The sequence below is a fragment of the Phodopus roborovskii genome, unplaced genomic scaffold (genome assembly GCF_943737965.1).
Source record: "Phodopus roborovskii unplaced genomic scaffold, PHOROB, whole genome shotgun sequence".
NCBI lineage: Eukaryota > Metazoa > Chordata > Mammalia > Rodentia > Cricetidae > Phodopus > Phodopus roborovskii.
In genome coordinates, this window is record NW_026126418.1 from 73,309,821 (window position 1) to 73,331,730 (window position 21,910).

The 21,910-nt window shown below is 50.6% G+C and overlaps 2 protein-coding genes across 8 annotated transcripts; one reads left to right on the forward strand and one right to left on the reverse strand.

The window, feature by feature from the left end:
* Positions 1 to 2,287: 2,287 nt before the first annotated feature.
* Positions 2,288 to 19,800, forward strand: Ciz1 (CDKN1A interacting zinc finger protein 1). 7 transcript variants are annotated; one of them, XM_051185180.1, is made up of 18 exons: positions 2,288 to 2,443; positions 3,147 to 3,309; positions 3,541 to 3,656; positions 5,259 to 5,330; positions 6,529 to 6,758; positions 9,629 to 9,722; positions 9,839 to 9,941; positions 10,409 to 10,890; positions 11,126 to 11,247; positions 11,963 to 12,160; positions 13,374 to 13,498; positions 14,630 to 14,717; positions 15,158 to 15,271; positions 15,425 to 15,574; positions 16,526 to 16,595; positions 16,728 to 16,849; positions 17,175 to 17,339; positions 19,424 to 19,800. In XM_051185180.1, the coding sequence occupies exons 2-18, from the start codon at positions 3,152 to 3,154 to the stop codon at positions 19,442 to 19,444; spliced, it is 2,430 nt and encodes an 809-aa protein (XP_051041137.1). In that variant the 5' UTR covers positions 2,288 to 2,443; positions 3,147 to 3,151; the 3' UTR covers positions 19,445 to 19,800. The 7 variants fall into 7 exon arrangements, with proteins under 7 accessions (XP_051041137.1, XP_051041139.1, XP_051041141.1 ...); XM_051185182.1 differs by lacking the exon at positions 19,424 to 19,800 and having other exon boundaries at positions 10,409 to 10,652; positions 10,731 to 10,890; positions 17,175 to 17,540; XM_051185184.1 differs by lacking the exon at positions 19,424 to 19,800 and having other exon boundaries at positions 9,644 to 9,722; positions 10,409 to 10,652; positions 10,731 to 10,890; positions 17,175 to 17,540.
* On the reverse strand, positions 18,376 to 21,512 carry Bbln (bublin coiled coil protein). The gene is made up of 2 exons (XM_051185186.1): positions 21,313 to 21,512; positions 18,376 to 18,812 (listed from the first exon to the last, which is right to left on the reverse strand). The coding sequence occupies exons 1-2, from the start codon at positions 21,389 to 21,391 to the stop codon at positions 18,640 to 18,642; spliced, it is 252 nt and encodes an 83-aa protein (XP_051041143.1). The 5' UTR covers positions 21,392 to 21,512; the 3' UTR covers positions 18,376 to 18,639.
* Positions 21,513 to 21,910: the final 398 nt, after the last annotated feature.

Genomic DNA, 21,910 nt, shown 5'->3' on the forward strand with positions numbered 1-21,910 from the left:
GAATGGAAAAGAAAATCTTTCTTCCCGTGATCAAGTCATCCAAACCAACAATCGCAAATTAGGAAGTTTAAAAAGAAAAAAAAAAAAAAAAGAGAGAGAAAGTGAAAAATCTCAAGTCCACTACCCACTGTTAATCCCCAGCCCCCATAAAGCTCAGTTCACAATGTATATGAAATCTGAGAATCTGCTGAGTTCTCAACATGTCGTATTGTGAGTGCTTAATATCCTTTGAAAATCTAATTTCTGAAGGCTGTGAGCTTCCTATTTAAGAAGCAGACATTATGGCTTATTTAACTTTTCCCGCCGAAGTTGACTGTTTTCCAGCCTGCTGTTATAAATAAACGTTTCTAGGGACAAACCTGTTGGTTTTTCTGATCGTTTTCCTGGCTACATTCCTACAATGGGGGTTAGTCGGTCAAAGGGCAAAGCGTGTTCTAGAACCTTGATAAACACTTGGCAGGTGCGTGCCCAAAAGATGCGCATGCGCACTCAGCTTGCGCTGGCTTCACATCTTCGCCAGCACCAGCATTATTTTTAGTGTTTTCACTTTAGCAACTAGCTAAGCTCTCCGTGTGCTGGCGTCAGTGCTAAGCATTATGTAATGCCATCTTCACACACACACACCTACAGATCAAGAAATCAGCAGAGAGGATTCTTCCAGTCCTGCAGGGTAGCGGAGCCAGAAGGCAAAGGAGACCCATACTCCTTCACTACCTGCACCTGGGTTCCCACCGGGGTGCAGCATTTGTTTGTTTGTTGCCATAGAGTCTCACTAGTCCAGGCTGGCTCCGAATTCACAATCATACGGCCTCTGTCTCTCATGCGTGAAGATTATAGGCTGGGGCCAGTATGCCCGGCCAAGTGCGTTTTCTTTTACTTTAAAATAATAATATTTTGACCTAAGATCTTGCTGCGCAGCCCCGGCTAGCCTGGAACTAGCCTGGAACTAGCGATCCTCCAGCTTCTGCCTCCCATGTGTTGGGTTTACAAGCGTTTTCTGTGGACTTAGTCCTGTCACCCGCTCCCTTCATACCCCTGTCCTTCAAGGATGAAGCCCGCCCATTCTCTCAGCTCGAGGTTTTAAGCCCCACCATCCAAACATGCATCCTCCAGCCGTGGCCATTCTCGCGCCACTTTAGCGCAATTTACCCCAACTATGGCTCAACAGGTCCAAGTGATGTGAGAACACCTCCTGGTCATGTCACAAGGGCCAGTCCAGAGCCTAGCGCACAGCGCAGTCAGTCACCTGACTGCAGCAATCGTAATTTGGTGTCTGAGGTATCTAGCGCCACCGTACGGCCAATCCTCGAAGTCTGAACTGCTGCAAAGTGTGAAGATGACCCAGGGAGGAGGAAAAGACAAGGTAAACAAGATTGTCAAAACTACTTGGGATGAGGGAGTCCTTGGTATCTAGACCCTTTTAGGGGCAGGGTGAGAGTCATTATAGAGAATTATAACTGGGCCAGACCTGGTAGCAGAGACTGGAGTGTCTCTGTGAGTTCGAAGTCCGTCTGGTCTACAAAGCGAGTTAGGTCCAGGCCACCTATGGCTATGCAATGAAACAAAAAAGAAAATCAGGGACTGGAGAGTTTGCTCAGTGGTTAAGAACATTTGTTCCACCGGGAGGTGGTGGCACATGCCTTTAATCCCAGCACTCGGGAGTCAGGCAGGTGGATCTCTGAGTTCATGGCCAGCCTGATCTACAAAGTGCAGAGGACCTGGGTTCAATTCCTAGTACCCACAACACGGTTCACAAATGTTCGTTAACTCTAGTTTCACGATGCACGTAATGTACATACATACATACATATAAATATATATATATGTATGTACATACATACATATCTATATCTATATCTATATATCTCACACATAAAATAAGTCTTTGAAAAAAAAACCTGAATTCACACACACACACACACACACACACACACACACACACACACTGCTCCCTTCACGTCTGCATTCTAAATTAGCATTTTCGCTTTGGTCCTAGTCCCACACCGGCTCAGGACTGCGGGACAGTGGTGGCCTCGGGAAGTCATCTGGGAACTGATCCTCCTAGAAGTCCCCCGCCGTGTCCCTGCCGGATAAACAGAAGGCCCTGGGAGTTCAGAAAAACCCCTTCCCGATGCTGAGGCCTTGGAACCCGAATATGCGCTGCCCTGCATCTCCTAGCCCCGGGGAGCCACCGCGGCGGCTCTAGCTACTGATGAGCGGCGTCAGTCCCCGCGGCGTGACTTGCGCGCGAAGTCGTGTTTCCCACGGCTGCGGTGGCCGCGGTAAGGCCTCCGGTGCTGCAGAGGGCGCTGTGCGTAGGACTGGCCATCCGCCGGGCCTTCGGAGTGTCCAAGCCAAGGCCGGGTCCCGAGGAGCCCGCGAGCCCGCGCCGCTAAGTCCGCGCGTGGCTTTCTCGTCTTCCGCCTTCGTGGATAGCTGAGAGGTTAGGGGAGCTTGCGTGACCCTCGTCCTGGAAGCCTCTATGGAGGGTTGGGCCCGCGGGGAGGGTGGGTGGACTGCAGGGGTAGCGGCTACTTGCTTGGAGACTTTGTGGACAGGCGAGGCCACAGGATCGGATTCCTGGTGTTGGATACATCTGCGGGGGAAGAGTGAAGGAATGAGGGACAGTGGAGGGACGCGTAGGGTTGTATTGTAGCGGAAGGAAGATTCTTTTCCTGTCCAGGGTTCACAGATTTACGTGGAAGGCTGGGTGTGGGTGCTGATGTTATTGACACAACATAGGGAGAGGGCAGTGGAATCCAAAACCGTGAGGTGTGAGCGGGGAGGTGCTGGCACCAGGAAGTGATGAGTAGGGAGAGAGGCAGAAGTGGGATGAGTGGGGGGGGGTGTGTGGAGTAGATGGAAGGTGTACTTGGGTTGCAAGAGTGGAACCACCAGATTTGAAGAGATGGGAGTGAAAATAGAGGTCTAAAGGCAAGAGCGTTTGTGTGTATTCTGTTCTTGGCAGCTGTCCAGAGCCTGAAGCACCCGGGTACAAAAGTGGCATGCTCTTGGCAGGGCTGGACTACAGTATGCAGTCTAGCCTACAGTATGCATCTGTTCGATAGGGTGGGTGCTTTGGGAGGGGCATCCCGGGAGCTGGATTGACCCAGAGTGGTTACCTGACCTTACCTACCTTCCCTCAGCTACTATGTTCAACCAGCAACTCCAGCAGCAGCAACAGTTGCAGCAGCTGCAGCAGCAGCAGCTCCAGCAGCAGCAGTTGCAACAACAGCAGCAGTTACTGCAGCTCCAACAGCTGCTGCAGCAGTCCCCACCACAGGCTCCCTTGCCCATGCCTGTCAGCCGGTGAGTTTCCCACTTAGGACATGGAGGCTGTGGACTGACACTCGGATCTGTGTTTTGCAGACCAGCTCCCAGTACTTGTTTTCTCTCCCAGGGACATCCTTGTTTGAATATTAAATGTCATCAGTTCCCACCTTGGATGGGATCCTCCTCCAAGAGAGAATGGAGGTGAGGGGTCTCCAGGTGGATGGCTTTCCCAACAACCCTCTGATATCCCCTGCTCCCATCACACAGGGGCCTCCCCCAGCAGTCATCCCCGCAACAGCTTCTGAATCTCCAGGGCACCCACTCGGCCTCCCTGCTCAATGGCTCCATCCTGCAAAGAGCTTTGCTGCTGCAGCAGTTACAAGGTATGGCAGTTCCCAGCAGTCCCCAGTTTCCTCCATATCCCACTTAATCCTCCCCAGGCACACCCTGAGAGCATCCATATGGATGGGACGTCAGGGCTCTGTGAAAGTCCACAAGCTACTCTTCTGAGTGGAGTTACCAAGCTATAGTGCTGGCTTTTTTGGCTGTGCTCAGCACAGGTCACTGTCATGAAGATTACATGGTATTTATCCCAAGTCACTCAGCAGCCTCCCAGACTTGAGCCTGGGCCTCCATAAATCCCTGTCTTTGGCCTTGGTGTGCAGCCTGTGCCCTTACCTCAGTTTCCCTATGTGAAGAGGGATCTCAGCCCTTCCTTCAAAGTTGTTCCTGATCACTGATAACCCTGAGGGGAAGTGCACCCATCACCACCCTCTACAAATGAAAACAGTGGCAACCTGAGACCCAGAAGAGGGATCCTGTGCCATCGTACAACTCAAGTAGAAGCTGGTTAGATGGCCCTCACTTGGCAGCCCTTCAAGCTGACTTTCAGATGGCGCTTGGATAGTTAGAGAGAGAAAAATCCCACAGTGGGTCACAATGTATACATATATATGCCACCTTTTCTTTTTCCATTTTAAAAGTCGTGTTGTCATAGTGGAAATAATGTGCTAAAATAGGAAAACAACAGCAAAAACAAAGGGGATGGAGAGATAGCTCAGCGGCTGGGCGTTCTTGCTCTTCAGAAGACCCAGGTTAGGGTCCAGTACTCACATGGGGCAACTCACAGTGCCTGTAACTCCAGCTCTGGGGCATCTGTCACCTTTATCTGGCCTCAAAGGCCATCCACCCATATACGACATACCTGTACCTACATATACACACCCACATGAGTTAAAATTTAAAATACTGAAAAAGCCATTGAAAACAAACAGAAAACCCAGTGGTAGGAAAGCATTCACATTTCCAGCCACTATATTGGTATACTTTCAGTTTTTTTCTCTAAGAAGGAGCTTGGGAAGTTGGGTATGATTACTATGATTAAAACAAGAAAGGGTCTAAGTCATGTTTCATTTATTTATTTTTTTTAATTTTACAGTGCTAAAATTGTTTTTTGTCTGTTTGAGACAGGGTCTTACTCTGTAGCCCTGGATGGCCTAGAACTCACTCTGTAGACCAGGCTGGCTTCAAATTTACAGAGATCCTCCTGCCACTACCTTCCTAGTTCTGTGATTAAAAGTGTATGCTGCTCTATTTGGTCTTGCTTTGAGACAAGGTCTCACTTTGTAGTCCAGGCTGTCCTGGAACTTACTGTGTTAGTCAGGGTGGTCTTGAACTCACAGTAGTCTTCCTACCTCATCCTCCAAGGGCTGGGATTATATAGGCATGAGCTGCCACACCCAACCAGTATTCTGGTTCAATCAGGATATTTGTGATAATTTTAATTTTCCAGTGGAGGGATATACCCTCAAATATATGATCTTTTCCCCTCCTTCCTCTTTTTCTCTTTTCTATCCTAAATGCCTTTGGGACGAACATGACATTTGAGACTCTTTTCTCACATTAGATTCACAACATAGAATGACTGAGACGGGGGATGGATGTTTGATGACTTTTGATAAGTATTGCCAAATTACTTTCCTAAGGACTGGACCAGTTTGCAATGCCACCAGCCACGTATGACAGTGCCAGCCTCACCATGCCCACGGCAGCATTGGGTATTCTATGCTTTTATATATATATATATATATATACCTATATAAATGTATATGTACATATAATTTACTGAGTTGGTTTGCAAAGGCTAATGCTGTGTCTTGAATGTCTTAATTCACATTTCCATGTGCTAGTGCAGCTAAAATATTTTTATACTTATCTACTAAACATTTGCATTTCGTTTTGTGACTTGTCCATGTCCTTTGTCTATTTCTGTTTGAGAGCATTCCATCTTTCATCTTGCTGTTTATGGGAGCTGGGTGGCTCTCTGCGACCCTGTGTCTTTGTTGTACCTGTCTATCAGATACACTAGTTCATAATTTTGAGCCCTTGTTTGACAGATAAGAGGAGGGTGAATCAGTGTGCTCAAGGTCTCAGAGCTAGGGCTGTAGAGTCTTGATCTCGGGTCTCAGCACAACTGACCTGTGCTTTTAAGCCTGTGCTGCCCTGCATTGCCCCTGAATCTCAACATGGATGCCAGCTACGCTCAGGGCCTTCTCTGGGTAAAAGTAGCTGAGTCAGAGGAGATGCAGCAAGAAATAAGATGGCTGGTCCAAGGATAGAGGTGTTTATGGACACAGATATCACGGAAGAACTCCTGAAGGGAAGATAGAAAAGACCTTAAGGGAGATCTGAAGGATGCTGGGAACTGGTGGAGCACAGCAGCTTCCACCTAGGGGACAGCATGTCCGAAGGCCCAGTAGCAGTGTGATTGAAGTACTGCATAAGGACATGTGCCTAGAGCTCAATGTGAGGAGGTGGCAGGGCCAGACCTTGTTCTGGAAGGAGCAGGTTTCCTTACTGAACAGAGAGCTGTAGGAAGCTTTGGGCAACTACTCTGTTTTGTATCTGTGTTTTGTCATCTGTATAAATAGCCACATCTGCCCTGGTACCTGGCAGGCTAGAGGGCTGAGGTAATGACAGGAGGGTCTCACATAGTGCCAGAGTGCTGAACAATAGCTTGCGGATTGTCCTAAGGTCCTTGAAGGGCCTTACAGTATGTCTGAGGGCTAGCTGGGGCAGTTCACACACACAGCTGAACAGACCCCCCCCACCCAAGTCCTTTCTCACCAGTGCCCACAGCGGGCCCCAACTTGGCTTTATCTCCCCTCTGCTGCCCTTGGAAATGATCTCTAATATTCCCATGATGCTTTGAGGGACCGTGGTGTGACCTCTCTTCTCACCTTTTCTTCCCCACAGGCAACCTCCGCGCTTACAACATGACAGCCCCAAGCCTAGCAGCACCCAGCCTTACACCCCCCCAGATGGTCACTCCAAATCTACAACAGCTCTTTCCCCAGGCCACTCAGCAGTCCCTGCTGGGCCCTCCCCCTGTGGGGGTCCCAGTGAACCCTTCTCAGCTCAACCTTTCAGGGAGGAACTCCCAGAAACAGGCAAGAACCCTCTCTTCCACCAACCCCAGTCTCAAGGTGAGTAGCGCTTTGGGTGGAGCAGCAGGGGTAGGAGTTAGTGAAGGGTTTCCTCAGTGTCATCCTGGCTCACTCTGTGTGCTTGGGCTCACCTGGCCTTTGGACACGTCACGCTCCCACTTTTTTGTGCCTCAGTGTCCTTGTCTGTAACTTCAAATACCTCTGTACCCTTGATGGGACTTTAGCCATACCTAATACCACTTTATTATTATTTATGTACTATTTCTCTCTTGAACAATTCTGTGTGTGTGTGTTTTCAAAAGAAAGTTTCTTTGTATAGCCTTGTCTGTCCTGGAACTTGCCCTGTAGACCAGGCTGGCCTCAAACTCAGAGATCTGCCTGCGTCTGCCTTCCAAAGGCTGGGGTTAAAGGCGTGTGCCACCACTGCCTGGCTAAACAATTTCGTAATTACTTCATCATTCTCATTTATTTTTACATGTGCCAAGGTGGGCATGTAGAGGTCAAAGAACGACTTGCATGGGTCTGTTCTCTCCTCCAACCATATGGTCCTAGGAACAGAACTCAGGTTATTAGTTTTGATGCCAAACGCTTTTACCTGTTGAAACATCTCACTGCCCCTTATTGATATTTCTCTTTACATCAGCAATGTCTGGTAGAAATAAAATATGAGTTGTGATATGAGTTAAAATTTTTGATAACCACATTAAAAAGATTAAAAGGTCAAGGTGTGATGACATCCATATCCCAATATTGGGAGGTTGCTGTGCATTCCAGACCATCCTGAGTTATGTAAGCAGACCTTAAAATTTAAAAATAAATTAAAGGAACAGATAAAGTTAATTTTACCTCCAGGTATAGTAATGTACATCTATAATCCCAGCACTCTAGAGATGGTTCAAAAGATTCAGAAGTCATCCTCAGCTACATGGTAAGTTCTAGGCCAGCAGTCCAAAACAGGTGAACAAAACTGAGTAAAATAAAGTAAAATTTACTAACAGTTTAGTTAATCTAATGTTTTTAAAAGTTTGACCTATATTAAAAATTAATGAATAAATGAGCTGGGTGGTGGTGGTGGCACACCTTTAATCCCAGCACTGGGGCGGCTGAGGCAGTCAGGCCTCTGTGAGTTCAAGGCCAGCCTGGTCTAGATTGAGCTCCAAGACAGCCAGGGCTACACAGAAAAACCCGGTCTCAGAAAACCCCAAAATAAATAAATAAATAAAATAAGATCTCTTGATGATTATTTGTTTGTTCTTTGAGAGACCACATCTCCCCTCCCAAACTTCAAATACCTCTGTGTCCCCGTGTTTCCCACCCTGATCTCAAATGTCTTAAGTGATCCTTCTGTCTCAGCCTTCCAAGTTCTTAAAACTACCAGTATATTTCACCATGTCCCATTTTGTCCTTTTAAAAAACAAACACAAAACCACTAAATATTCAATATATGTTGTGTCATTAAGCTTCCTACCTTAATTAAAACTCCACATCTCAAGTATTTACCTGAGGCTAGTGGCCATTGTGTGGGACAGGCAGCTCTGAAGTAAGGTGTGAGGTGTGGCTCGGTGGCAGCACACAGGCTTGGGGTGTTGAAGGCTCTGGGCTCTGCAAAAAAATAAGGAAGAATTGTATCACTGCCTAAAAGTTTCAAAAATGTGTAATCCTCATATATATAATAAAAGTAGAGTCCCAGAAGGGCATGGTATTCACACAGCTGCATCTAAAGCCTCCAGCAGCTGCCTGGTGGCTTTAGTGGATCCCATGGTTCATCTTACCGCATGCAGAAGACTTGGAGATTCACAGAGGAAAACACAGACACACAAACACACACCCACACATGTGTGGGTGTGCCAGCGTGAATGCACACTGTTCTTTTCCCTACATGTGCAGCTCCTGGCTCAAGGTCCACTCCCTGGTGTATTCCAGGGCATGAACAATATTCCTTACTTAATTGGTTTGGTCCTCCCAAATCTGTAGGAAGGTATTTTCTCCAGAGAAGGGCTCAGCCTCTTTCTACCTTGGGGTTCGGCCTGGCACACCAGGGTCTTGGCATACCTTGCTACTGTGTTACATATAGGAAAACTACGACTGACAGACTGGGGCGGTTAAGTTGGGCACAGACTCCAGGCTTCCTGACTCCCTGTCTTCCAGGGCAAGAGCAGGATAGTTTCTTAAGGGCCTAGAGTCCTGATGTGGGGTAGGTATGTGTTTCCATCAGGGTTAGGGGCCTTAGCAGGAGGAAGGAAAGTTTTACGTGGCACCTAGGGGCAGTGCGGATGTGTTATTTGGCCTGGCCTTTCTGTGGGTCTTGGGTGTATGGTTAAGAGATACTAATGCAATTACACAAAAGCAATTAATTAGGAAATACGTGAGACCCTGTCTCAAAAACATTAACAAAAAACTGGGAAACTCCACTAAAAAAGGTTCGGAACTCCCTGCAAGACACTCTCAGGCTCCATTTGAAGGCTGGGGGCTTGACCAGAGAAAGGCCAGTGAGGATGCATGGAGACAGGCTCTGTGTAGGAGGAAAGCTGGGGGGGGGGGTGTCCAGAAGGGGAAAAGAGAGGCAGAGATTCAGGGTATGGAACTGGGGAGGAGTGGACAGTTCCAGGTTTGGGATTAGGCAATCCCAGGTCTAGGAGGCCCTGGGAGGGTTTAGGCCATAGGCTCTCTCTGGATCCTTGGGGGACAGGGAGTGGGAAGTCTAGATGACTGGTGGAACCAAGAGATCTTGTGTGTCCCCGGCCCGGATTCATGTAGCAGTCAGGCTGCTAGATGGACACCTCAGACAATGACTCTTGAGGTGTTTTAGATCATCTGCCCTTCAGCCCCTTCTGTCCCTTCAGCTCCTTGAGCAGGAGGGTGTTTGCAAGTGTGTTGGAGGTCACAAAATGGGTTCTAAAAGGAAGCAGGACTCTTCTTCCCAGACAGTTCCTCTGGGAGACAGGGAGGGCCCCACAGAGGGGTCTGAAGAAGCCGGGGAGCTCCAGATGGACACACCTGAAGGTGAGAGATGGGTGCTACTGTCCTGCACAAGGGACATCAGGACAGGGGCGATCTTGGTGGCAAGTGATCCAGGGCTGTCTCCTGGAGCTGTGTTCCCTCACTTGCCTCCATTGCAGACCAAGACTTACTAGTCTGCCCAGATGGCATGGTGAATGAGACCCCAGTGCCAGAGCCTGAGCCCTTTGAGGCATTGGAACCACCACCCAAGAGGTCAAAGAGGTGAGTGATGCTGGCCACATGCTGGCCTCTGACTGCGGGGTGGGGGTGGGGATCAGATTCATCCCTGTGTCTTCCTGGGTGTGAGCTGGAGGCCAGGCTGGGCAGCTAGGAGGGAGGGGGGTCTTTGTAGAGTGCATGGGTGGTGCCTGGTTTGTAGGGTCAATGCCCCTGAGTTTATTTAGGTGAAACAGGCCCGTATAGCTTTTGAACATCCCTGATCCCCCACTGTAAGTAGAGCTGGGGTTAAGAACTGGGTCATAGGTCTCTCAAAAGATACAGCTTTTGATTTGCCTGTTTGTTTTTTTGAGACAGCCTTGGCTGACCCAGAACTCCCTATGTAGACCAGAAAGCCCTCCAACTCTTAAGAAATCCCACCCCACCCCCACCCCGTCTCTGCCTCCCTAGGGCTAGGATCAAATACCTGAACCACACACCTATCATTTTGATTATCTTTGGATCTTTCCTAGCTCAGAGGAGTCTACAGAGAAAGGGCCTACAGGGCAGCCACAAGCAAAGGTCCAGCCCCACAGCCAGATGACAGCACCAAAGCAAACCCAGACCCCAGATCAGCTTCCTGAGCCACCAGGATCCCAAGTCCTGCCACATTTCCAGCCACAGGTTCTGCAGAACCAGGCCCAGGTGCAGCCAAGGCTGCAGAAGCAGGCACAGACACAGACCTCTCCAGAGCACTTAGCACCACAGCAGAATCAGGTACAGCCACAGGTTCATCCACAGATCCAATGGCAGGTGCAGCCCCAGAAGCAGGCCCAGACACAGACACATCCACAGGTACCCGCCCAAGCACAGCCACAGGAGCAGCCTTCAGGACAGATGCAGGAACAGCCTCAGACCGGGCCACAGGGGTCAGCTCCCCCACCAGAGCAAGCGTCAGTTTTGGCCTGTGCCACAGAACCACAACCATCATCTGACCCTGCAGAAGCTGGGGCAGGTGAGCGAATATGTGGTCTCCTGGGCAGATCCAGCCCTGCCCAACCCTTCTTTCTCCCCCTGGCACTGTCTAGCCTTGACTGGGGACAGGGTTGGACCCAGAGTCCAGATGTGGGACCATCCCCATCCTGCACTTTGGGGTCATAGCTGTGGGTAGAGAAGCCAGCTCTTGTAGGTCTAGATCTTGGAGCCCAAATGGTAAACACTCTGGGAAAGGAACGTTTCTGTCATTTCAGGGCCAGAGGAGGCCTTGCCAGAACCAGTAGCTGTCCAAAGCAGTGAAGACAAGAGCCAGGAGGCATCCACTGGTGGCCTGGATGTGGGAGAATGTGAAAAAAGAGCAAGAGAGATGCTTGGGGTGCGTAGAAGCCTGCATACAGCCACTAGAAGGCCTAAGAGCCTGGTGGTGGCCTAAGGATTCCTGTTTCCCTGTGGGAAGGACAGCAGCCTTGTGCCTGGCTGCATGGATGAACCACACTGTGATTCCTCTGCTCTTGTGTCTTTTTTCTTAAGAACTGGATGTGCTTTTGGTGACAAGAGTCTCTCCTGGTCTGGCCACTCCACACTAGAGCCCCCAGGCCCTCATGTGGTGGTGTCATTTTAGTGCAAAGAGTACCTTAGCAAAAGCCTCCTTGTGGGGCTCAGGCCCCAACTCTACCTTATAACTAAACTTTAAGTCAACATCTTTTCTTCCTTAGGCCTCAGTTTCCTATCCATCATGTGAGGGGTGGCATGGCGTGGACTTTAGACTTAAGCAGAGCTGGGTTGGGTATGGTGGTGCATATCTTATAACAGCCCTAGGAAGGCAGAGGCAGGCTGATCTTTTCCAGTTTCAGGCCAGCTTGGTCTACATAATCACACACACACACACACACACTCGATCTATGTTCAGATCCTGGCTGGTGTAGTTTCTGTGTAGTTTGGGCAGTCACCTAAGAACCTAACCTCAGGTTTCCTATCTGTCAGGAAACTTTGAGGAAACAAAGCTCACACATGTTCACATGTTTCTTGTCGGGGCTAGCACACCATCAACACCCAGACGGTAGAAACTCTTGCCTCTGAATCTACTGTAGATGTGGGGGGCTGGGAGCTCCCTGAAGGTCACCATCCTGCAGAGCAGCGACAGCAGGGCTTTCAACACCACACCCCTCACATCTGGACCTCGCGCGGGGGACTCCACCTCTGCCACCGTCAACCTTGCCAGCACGCCCTCCAGGCAGGCCCTCCAGTTCTTCTGCTATATCTGCAAGGCCAGCTGCAGCAGCCAGCAGGTACTCAGGGTGGGTGGGGTGGGGCCTGCTGTGCTGCAGGCCGGTCTCCTCTACACTGCCTGGAGCCTATCATCTGTTTAGACCTATTTCCTAAGCATCTGGTAGAGCAGGTTTTTTAGGGCCAAGGAAAACTTGTTTCAAATCTGACTGGCCATCAAGGACTCCAGAAGTAGATTCAAATCCTGCATCCTTCTCTCTTGTGTTCAGTGTGTATAGACAAGACCTTACTTCACTTCGTCTTAGGACTCAGCACTTGACATTAAAGCTCTGGGCCCAGGGCTGGCCCAAGCAAGTGCAGCATTAATAATAGTAGTCTTAGCTGGGCTGATTGTAGTCACTTGGGAAGCTGAGGCAGGAGGACCATGAGTTTAAGGGCAACCTGGTCAACTCAGTCTTAAAATAAAAAATTAAAAAAAAAAAAAAGAAAGAAAGAAAAAGAAAGTGTAATTGGGATATAGCTCTGCCCTTACTTAACATGAGAGGAGCAAAAGAAATAAATGAATAGTAGTCTTGGCTGGGACTGTCAGGGCCCCCTGCAGCTGCTCCTATCTGCTCGGGAGGTTGAAACAGGACACATGAGCACATGAGTTTCATATTGGTCTGGGCAATATAGTTAGAATTCAATATCTATCTTTAAATTTAAAAAAAGGCAAAACACTTTTTTAAAAAAAAAGGCTATTTATTTTATGTTTATGAGTATTTGCCCATATGTCTGTCTCGGCACCACATGTGTCCAGTGCCTACAGAAGCCAGAAGAGGGTGTTGGATTCCCTGCAACTAGAGTTACAGATGATTGTGAACCACCATGTGGGTTCTGGGAACCAAACCCAGGTCCTCAGGAAGAGAGCCAGTGCTCTTCACCTCTGAGCCCTTTCCACCCCACCCCGCAGGTTTTTTTAATGCTCTTATTTCCAGGAGCCATTGTTACCTGTGTCTGTGGTCCTTGTCAGAGCAGGACCGTTTAGAGCCACGTCCTTTATCATTGAAGCACTCCTGGAAATGGGTGTGTAAGCCTGCGATGCCTCAGTTTACCATCCCTGTTCTGGCCTACACTGAGCTGTGTGAAATAATGCCTGTTGTGGTGGCACATGCCGATAGGACATGCGGGAGAAACGGAGTCGGAAGGGTCAGAGATGCAGGCTGGCCATGATGCTTGGAGTTGGCCTCGCTGTGGCTGTGGCTCATGGCCACCTCTGCTTCCTTCATGCTGCAGGCGTTCCAGGACCACTTGTCAGAAGCTCAGCACCAACAGCGGCTTGGGGAAGTGCAGCACTCGAGTCAGACCTGCCTGCTGTCCCTGCTGCCCGTGCCTCGGGACATCCTGGAGAGAGAGGCAGAGTAAGTAAAGGCTGGCAGAGGCCAGAGCCTCACAGGTCAGGCCCTCAATACACTCTCTGTGAGGTCTGCCTGGGGATTAAGCATTGCTCTGTATGCCATTAATTCTGCAAGCTTGGGCCTCAGTTTCCCCTATCCATAAAGTGGCCTGATGAGGGGTGTAGTGACAGCGTCCTGAGGGCCCTTCCAGATAAGAATGGTGTGACACTCCTGTGGTACAGAGCCCTGCTCCTCTGGCCTGAGTGCTGGCCCCAACCACAGAAGCACAATGGTAAAGGTCAGGTCATCTTGTGCCCTGGGGTTAAACCTCCCTTGAGTCCTCCTTCCATTGTCACAGGGGATGGGATTGGTCTGAAGTGCCTCCCTGGAGTCTGGAACTAGCGCTTAGAGTGACAAGGCTGCATGGAAAGCTGTAGGAGCTACCTGGCCCAGGGGCGCTGGGAGGTATTGGAGAAAGGGAACCGGAAGATAAGGGCTGTATCTCCTAGGACAGCTGCCCCGTGGTTGCGAGTGCCCAGCTTTTCAGGAGAATCCAGGAACCTGGATAACTTAGGAGTGTCAACAACAAAGATAGCTGTGGGACCAGCACTTGGGAGGCCGAGGCAGAAGGATCAAGAGGTTTTTGGTGGTAGTGGTGGTTTTTCAAGATAAGGTTTCTCTGTGTAGACCAGGCTGTCCTGGAACTCACAGAGATCTGCCTGCCTCTGCCTCCCAAGTGCTAGGATTAAAGGTGTGCACCACCAATGCCCAGCTACGATCAAGAGTTTAAAGCCAGCTGTGTAGTGAGATCTCAGAGTTGACTTATTTAGAATTACAGTAAATGCTGTTGAAGACAGGCTGGACAGTTGTCTGAATCCATGGTTGCGGGTTCTACTGAGGATGAGGAGACAGCAGGGACTCACGGCTGCTCAGCTTTTGCCTGTTGGACAGAGAGCACATATCTCTTAACTCTCATTCAGAGGAGTCAGGAATTGCTGGTCTTTCCTTTGTCTTTTCGATGCTGCAACTAGAGCCCTGGCCCCTCAAGGAGGCATCGTAGGCTGGCCCACACCCTGGCTTCCAAACCACATTACATCTCAGGAGCACTGTAGAATATAGCGTCATTCCCTGCTTGTTTTTATTGTCGTCATTCAGAGATCCTCCTCCAAAACGCTGGTGTAACACCTGCCAGGTGTACTACATGGGAGACCTGATCCAACACCGCAGGACGCAGGAACATAAGGTGCCAGAGCCACTCACATGCTGCAAAGACACCTGTGTGTGCCACAGCCAAGCCAGGTGGGGGAGGTGGTCCAGGCTGGGAGTAGGAGGTAAAGTCTCTTTGTCTCCATGTGACTGTCATTCATTCGGCTTCTGGTGAGTCGGTCTTGTTCCTCTTTGGGCTTTACTTTGCCCATCTGTTCAGTGTAAGTACCAGCTCATCCTGCTGCCCAGCCACTAGCCTACTGGGGTGTCTTTGGTGGCTGTCCTCCTTCCTGTCCTGTCTCTGTTGCCACCTGCTATCCCACGTACTGAAGAGAAGTGGTTTTGCATGCCCATTGCAGGGGTGGAGCTGAGTGGGCTGGCAGGTGTGGCAGGTGAGGCCTCACTGGGTCACTGATAGGGTAGCTTGTACCTGGGGGGCGCTACAATGCGTCTCATGGCCTGCCTTCCTTCCCCCAGATTGCCAAGCAATCCCTGAGGCCCTTCTGCACCATATGCAACCGTTACTTCAAGACCCCTCGAAAGTTTGTGGAGCACGTGAAGTCCCAGGGCCACAAAGACAAGGCCAAGGAGGTAACTCCCTGCCCTGCCTGAGTACAGCATGAAGCCTTCCCCCACCCCAGTCCTCCGGCTCATAGAGCAGGTGGAGGGCCTAGAACCCTCAGGGGTGTGTGGGACCTCAGCTGCCCATAGCTGACCTAAGCCTCTCGCCCATGCCTTGGGCAGCTGAAGACACTTGAAAAGGAGACAGCCAGCCCAGAGGAGGACCACTTCATCACAGTGGATGCTGTTGGTTGCTTTGAGAGTGATCAAGAAGATGATGAGGATGACAAGGAAGAGGAAGAGATTGAAGCTGAGGAGGAATTCTGCAAGCAGGTATGTGGAGTGGGCCGTTAGAGGCTGCTGGAGCCAGAGAGGCTGTCCTGCTCCCTGAGGGACACAGACACTGCTGGCATTTATAGGCAGTAAATGCATGACACAACTATGGGCTATGTCACATGGCCATGGAAATAGGCACAGGGATGACTACTAAGTGACAGGTGAAATATGCAAGGGCTTAAAAGCTGGCTGAGATACTGAGTGTGTTGGGGAAGGGAGGGCAGAGGGAACGTGTTCAGCCAGTCACAGAAGGCACACTACAGCAGACTGTCTTAAGTCCTGTGAGGCTTTAAGATTTTCATGCTATGTCTGGACAAAGTAAAAGAAATGCATGTGGATTGGGGGTAGGGAGGGAAGGCAAAGGACTAGGAACTGTAGCCCAGTGGTAGAGTGCTTGCCTAGCACAAGCAAAGCCCTAGATTCACTCTCCAGTAGCAGGGGGAGGGGCCATAGAGTCTCCAGCATGAAAGAAGCTGAAGCAGGAAAATTGAGAGCTCCATCATGGGCTACATACCAAGACCCTGTCTCTGGAGGTGGGGGGGGGGGGATGGAAAAATGACTAGGTAGTGAAAAGCTGTGCTGCTCTCACCGGGGACCTGGGCTTAATTCCCCACACCCATGTCAGGTCGCTCATAAATGCCTTTGCCTCCAGTTCCTGGAGATTTGACAAGCACTAGCCTCAGGTACCCACACCCCCACACACTCAAATGCATTAAAAAAAGAAAAAAGAAAAAAGCAGCCTGAGAAAGGAAGGGGTATTTTGGCTTGGAGAAAGGAGCTAACTGAAACCCACAACGTAGCCACAGGCAGGACCAGCATGTGCCACAGCTCAGAGAAGGCCACCCCCAAGGAGCTGTAAGCCAAGGGGATGGGTGGTGCACTGCAGGCCCCTGACCTGTGTCTGGGTGGGACCTGAGCACCACATCTGAGCCCTCGCTCCCTCTCCAGGTGAGGTCAAGAGATACATCTTTAGAGGAATGCAAGGGCTCAGAGACCTACAGCCCCAACACGGCATATGGTAAGACCCCAAGCTAAGCCCTGCAATCTCAGCCACAGCTCTCCAGCCAGGCAGCCCACCCCCGGTGCTTTTCTCTTCTCCCACCTAGAGCAGTGGGACCTGAGTATGCAGCCCCTGCTGTCTGTCCCTCAGGTGTGGACTTCCTGGTGCCCGTGATGGGCTATGTCTGCTGCGTCTGTCACAAGTTCTACGACAGTAACTCAGGATTACGGCTCTCCCACTGCAAGTCCCTGGCCCACTTTGAGAACCTGCAGGTGAGTGTCCATCTGACTGTCCTGCCCAGGGATTCAACCTCTGTTCCAGCTGGCATACTCCCACAGCAGGGAGAGACTCAGGCTTGACTATGTGTTATGTCCTTGTGTGCGTGCGTGTGTGCATGCCTGTGTGTGTGTGTGTGTGTGTGTGTGTGTGTGTGTGTGTGTTGGGGGTCCGGGTGGGAGTGACTCCAGAGCCTAGAGAGGCTAAGAGCTTCACATAGGGTCACACAACAGACAATTACTGTTTTGACCCAAGTAGGGAAGCAGTTGCCAGCCAGGAGTGCTTGTAGGCTGCACCTAACTTGAAAACTTTTGTATCCAGAAATACAAAGCAGCCAAGAACCCTAGCCCTGTCACCCGGCCCGTGAGCCGCAGGTGTGCGATCAACGCCCGAAATGCTTTGACTGCGCTGTTCACCTCTAGCAATAGCAGAGGCCGCCCACTCAACCAGCCCAGGCCCCAGGACACAGCGAAAATACCAAGCAAGGTGAAGCCTGGACCCCCCATCCCCTCTCCTCCCCTTCGGCGCTCAACTCGCCTCAAAACCTGATAGTGGGAGCTCTGGCCACCCAACCTGACTAGGGCCCGATTCACTAATGCTTTCTAGGTGTCTCTGTGGAGATGTTCATATGGTTGGTGTTTTTACTCAAATCCAATAAAGTGTTGTCTGGCTTTGGGGTCCCCACCAGCACTGTGTCGGAGTGGGTATAGGGAGGGGCACCTAGTCTCCCTGGGCAGTGTGGTGGACGACCAGGGAAGCCAAAATCAGGCTCCCTGAGATGCAGGGTCTCTGGGATAGGACTACAAGGCACTGATCTTCTCTGAGCCTCAGTTTACCTCTTAGTGTATCAGACCTAGGAAGGCAACTCGAGAGCAAACCCTTATGGCTAGGGACCTAGCAGATGGTCTTCCTCCTACTTCCAAGTTGCAGATAAACAAACTGAGGCCTTAGCAATGTCATGTGACTTGCCAAAAGTTAGTTTGGCAAACAACCAGGACTTAACCCCAGGTGTTAAATTCTTGGCCCGTGTGTTGGCCTCTATCCAGCTGTACTGGAGTTAGGACTGGGGGAGTGGTCCTTACTGCTGAGGTTCAGCTCTTGGTTTGCCCTCCTAATCTGGAGTGAGATAAGTAGTGAAGGGGCCCAGCCTTAGCTCTGTTGCTTTCTCATTAGAGAAATGACAGCCTGGCTTTTAGTGCCAGCTGGGAAGACTAGAGTGGAAGGTGCCAGGGTTTACCATCAGATCCTAGGAGTGGTTATCCTGGGGAAAGGCCCTAGTGCCCAAAGAGACTGAATGTATCTCATAGTCACACAGCATGTCTGTCTCAGCCAGGCGGGGAAGCAGCTGCTACACACCAGGTAGGGAGGAAGCCCTGGCCTTGCCTGTATCCTCTGGATCAAAAATGACAGGTGGCTAAGAACCCCAACCCTGCCACATGGTCCACAAGCCACAGTCTGCTCCATTTTGCCTCCTGTAGCTAATGGGGTCCTTACCCTGGCACAAAGAGATGAGAGGCAATGGTGTGGGAGACCTCTTTAATATTGACACTCAATCCCGGGTGAAGGGAAAAGAGACCAGAACTGGGCAGGCAGATAAGTGAATGAGTTGTAGGAACACACATGGCTCCAGAAGGGGTAATGGGCAGTAGGGCCTGATTCAGTTTGGTAGACCCACTGGGGGATCTGAAGGCCAGTACCTGAGATGGTATCTAAGCCAGGTAGCATCTACCCAAGCCAGAACATGGCCAAGAGGCAAGCGTAGGGCCTGGTTGGGGGCTCCTGGCACCTAGGGACTGGCATCACTGGGGGCCTCCCCAAGCTGTTGCTGGAATTCCAGGCGTGTCTGTCGGTTGGACTCCAGCAACTCCTGGAGGCGGGCATGGAGATGGTCATTCTTCTCCTCCAGGTGGTCCAGACAAGAGTTGATCTGATCCAACATGGAGTTGATGGCAGCATACTCTGGGAGGAGGGAAAAGACAGAGGGAAGGTCCTGTGTCTTCTTAGGGCTGATAGACACATCCAGTGTCCCCCGCTCTCCCTTGAGAGGACTTAGGACACATCTTTTTGATTCTCAGTGTCACCATGTGGGAAATGAGTAGATACCACAAGAGGCAAAGTGTCAGAGAAATCATCCTTAACAAACCATTTTTGAAGGGTTAGTGTGGTCATGGGGCAATCTGCCAATGTCCTGGCTGGTGGCCCTATCATATACCAAGTTTCCTTTACATTTCCCTACATAGCTACCTAGAAGTTAGAAGCCAGGTTTCAGAGCTAATCCATCAAAGGCTAGGCAAGTGGCTCTTTAGCCTATCTCGGGCCCTTTGAATGCACTGGGTGGCCTTCTTGTCTTTTCCTCTGGGATGAGTACTACTTATTTCAAGTGTCAGTATGGCTACTACCAAGGCTGTCCCACACTGGCCTTTGTCCTGATCCTTTAGCTTTCACCTTCCACAGCTTTCCCATCAGGAATCACTACTGTGACTATCTGGGTGCTGGTCTGTATTCAACCTCACACTCAATTAAAGATCTGGGAGAGGTGACAGGTCTTGTGTTCTCTGCTGTCTCCCCAGTGCCCTCAACAACACAAATAAGTACTTACTGAATGAATGAGTGAATGGATGAATGAATGAAGCTCTGACTTTCCAGTCCCTGCTTTTGCTCAACTGTCTACCATCTAGAATTCATCGACAACAACCCTTCAAGGACCAGCTCAAAATGCCTCCTCCTGGGAGTCTTCCCTCCTCTGAGAAGTCTTCCCTGTCTTCCTCTACAGCCTCTTCTGATCTGCCTCTTGGCAATGCTATGTCCCTTAGGACCCAAGGTCTGGGTCTATGCCCACTGCGGGACCCAGTTCTGAGCCAGCCCATGACTCAGAAACACTCAGCTGCCAGCTTAGAACCAGAGAGGAAGTAGCTGGTGGATTAAAAAAAAAAAAAAAAAGGCCCATGGAGGGTGTTGGGGATATGAGTGCAAATGTGTCTGCCTTTGGGGGATGGTTCCCAGAGCAGGCATCCCTTACAGAGGATAGAGCCTTGAAAGGCTGCTGGATCTTAAAAGTCCATCCCTCATGGCACAGATAGAGAAACTGAGACCTAAGAAAGAAGGAACCAGAACAGCTTCTCATACCTGCTTGGTAATGGAGCCAAAACTCAGACCTGAAGGTCAGAGACCCTTAGGTTTGAGTCCCAGATCTGCTGTACTCCAGCAACTCCTTATTGGTGTAGGGGACAATGAGGGTCCCAGTGCACCAAGAGCTCAGTTGGGTCTGGCCACAGCAAGAACTTAATGAAAGCTGTTATGATCCAACCTTCCCAAGTCTGGCAGGCTAGCAGAGGGGTGAGGAGAGGTGGAGTCTCCAGACTAGGGTTCATCTATGTCAACGGTACCTCCTAGCCATTGCTCTTGTCCTGGGACAAATAGCCTCCTCCCCACCATCCCATGCCTACTCAGTGTTATACTGCCCCCTCACCAAGTCCCTCATGATATTCCCACTGTGGCTGCCAGCAGCCACTGAACTTGTCATCACTGTTCCCTAACACTGCCCACTGTAAGCCTAACGACCCACTCACCACCTGCCTCCAGTTGGAGGGCACCCTTTATTAAGAGCAGAACCTGGGTGACTAAAATATTGTAAAACTGTCGTGAAAATGGATATGCTGTGAATATATGAAAGCCTGCAGAACTGTACTGTTTAAATAGTAAAATTTATAGTGTGACTTACAGCTCAATAAAGCTTTTATAACAGAACAAAAGCATACCCCATTCTTACTGCACAAGTCCTGCCCTCTGGGTAAGGACCACGGGATTATATATATATATATATATATATATATATATATATATATATATGAGTTACCATCTATCCACTTTCAGAAGGAACCTGTACGCTGAAATCTTAGTGTTTAAACATTTTCCATTCCATTTTCCCTTTAATCCTGACACATCTTGAAACAGTAGATACCAATGTACCCAGTATTGTAGATGGGAAAACTGAGGTTCCAAAACTTGCAAAGAAGTCTGTGGGCCGACGCTTCCCCTGGGGTCCTTCCACAGTGCTGTGCATCCAACACAGTCCTTGGTAAGCGGGTCACACCAGCAAAGCCAGGTGGCTGGGGTGCTGACTCAGCATAGTGGAGCACCCACCGGGCCAACACCTGCAGAGCCAAGCAGGACCCGCTCCCCTTCAGCTAAGAAAGTGGCTGAAATAACCCCAAACCTATAAGTGTCTCTGAAGCTGCCTCAATTTCCCGATATGTAACCAGGGCTGGTTAGCGACAGTTCCCCAGTATTGCGGCGTTGCTTCCGAGGTGGCTGTGGGGACAACTCCAGAACCACCCAGGTGAGGGGGTGGGACAGCTCTTCAGTCCCTCACACACCCTCCGTCCAAGCCCCATTCCAGGACAGCACCCCTAGCAAAGCAAAGGTCGCCCCAGCAGTACCCTCCCCTCGCCCAGGTCACCTGCTTCCCCGAAGCTGTCATTTTCGCCTTCCGCGCCCGCATCCACCGGCATGCCTAAGTCCCCGTTGGGGCCCGACATTGCGGGCTCGGGAGCCGCAGAGGCCACGGGAAAATAGAACTTGACGACCGCAGCGCGGAAAGCCGGCGCTAGGCGGAAGGTGCAAGCAGCTGAAGGAACGCCGGGCCGGAAGGGTGGAACGCGGCGGCACACAAGGGTCAGCCCTGAGCCCCGCCCAGAGCCCCGCCCCGAAGCCTCTCAAGCCACGCCCTCAAGCAGGGCTCCGCCCCAGTCGACTCTCAAGCTCCTCCTCCCCTCGCTTCTGAGCGGCGTTTCCCGCGCCCCCTCTTCCCCGGGGCAGTCAGCTGAGCGAGTGCACTCACCGAAGACCGGGCTTGAGACTTCTACTAGGCTCTATCGTGCTGTTTCCGCCCGTCTGCATGATCGGAACCAGACAGGCGGTTTCCACGGCTCTCTAGAGAACTCTGTTCCCAGCATCGCTCCTCTCCAGTCCCTGGGAATCTGCATTCTTCCCATCTCCCTCAGGTGCAGCCCAGATTACCCACGACCGCGTCCTGTCTTGGCCAGTCTGGTCCCCAT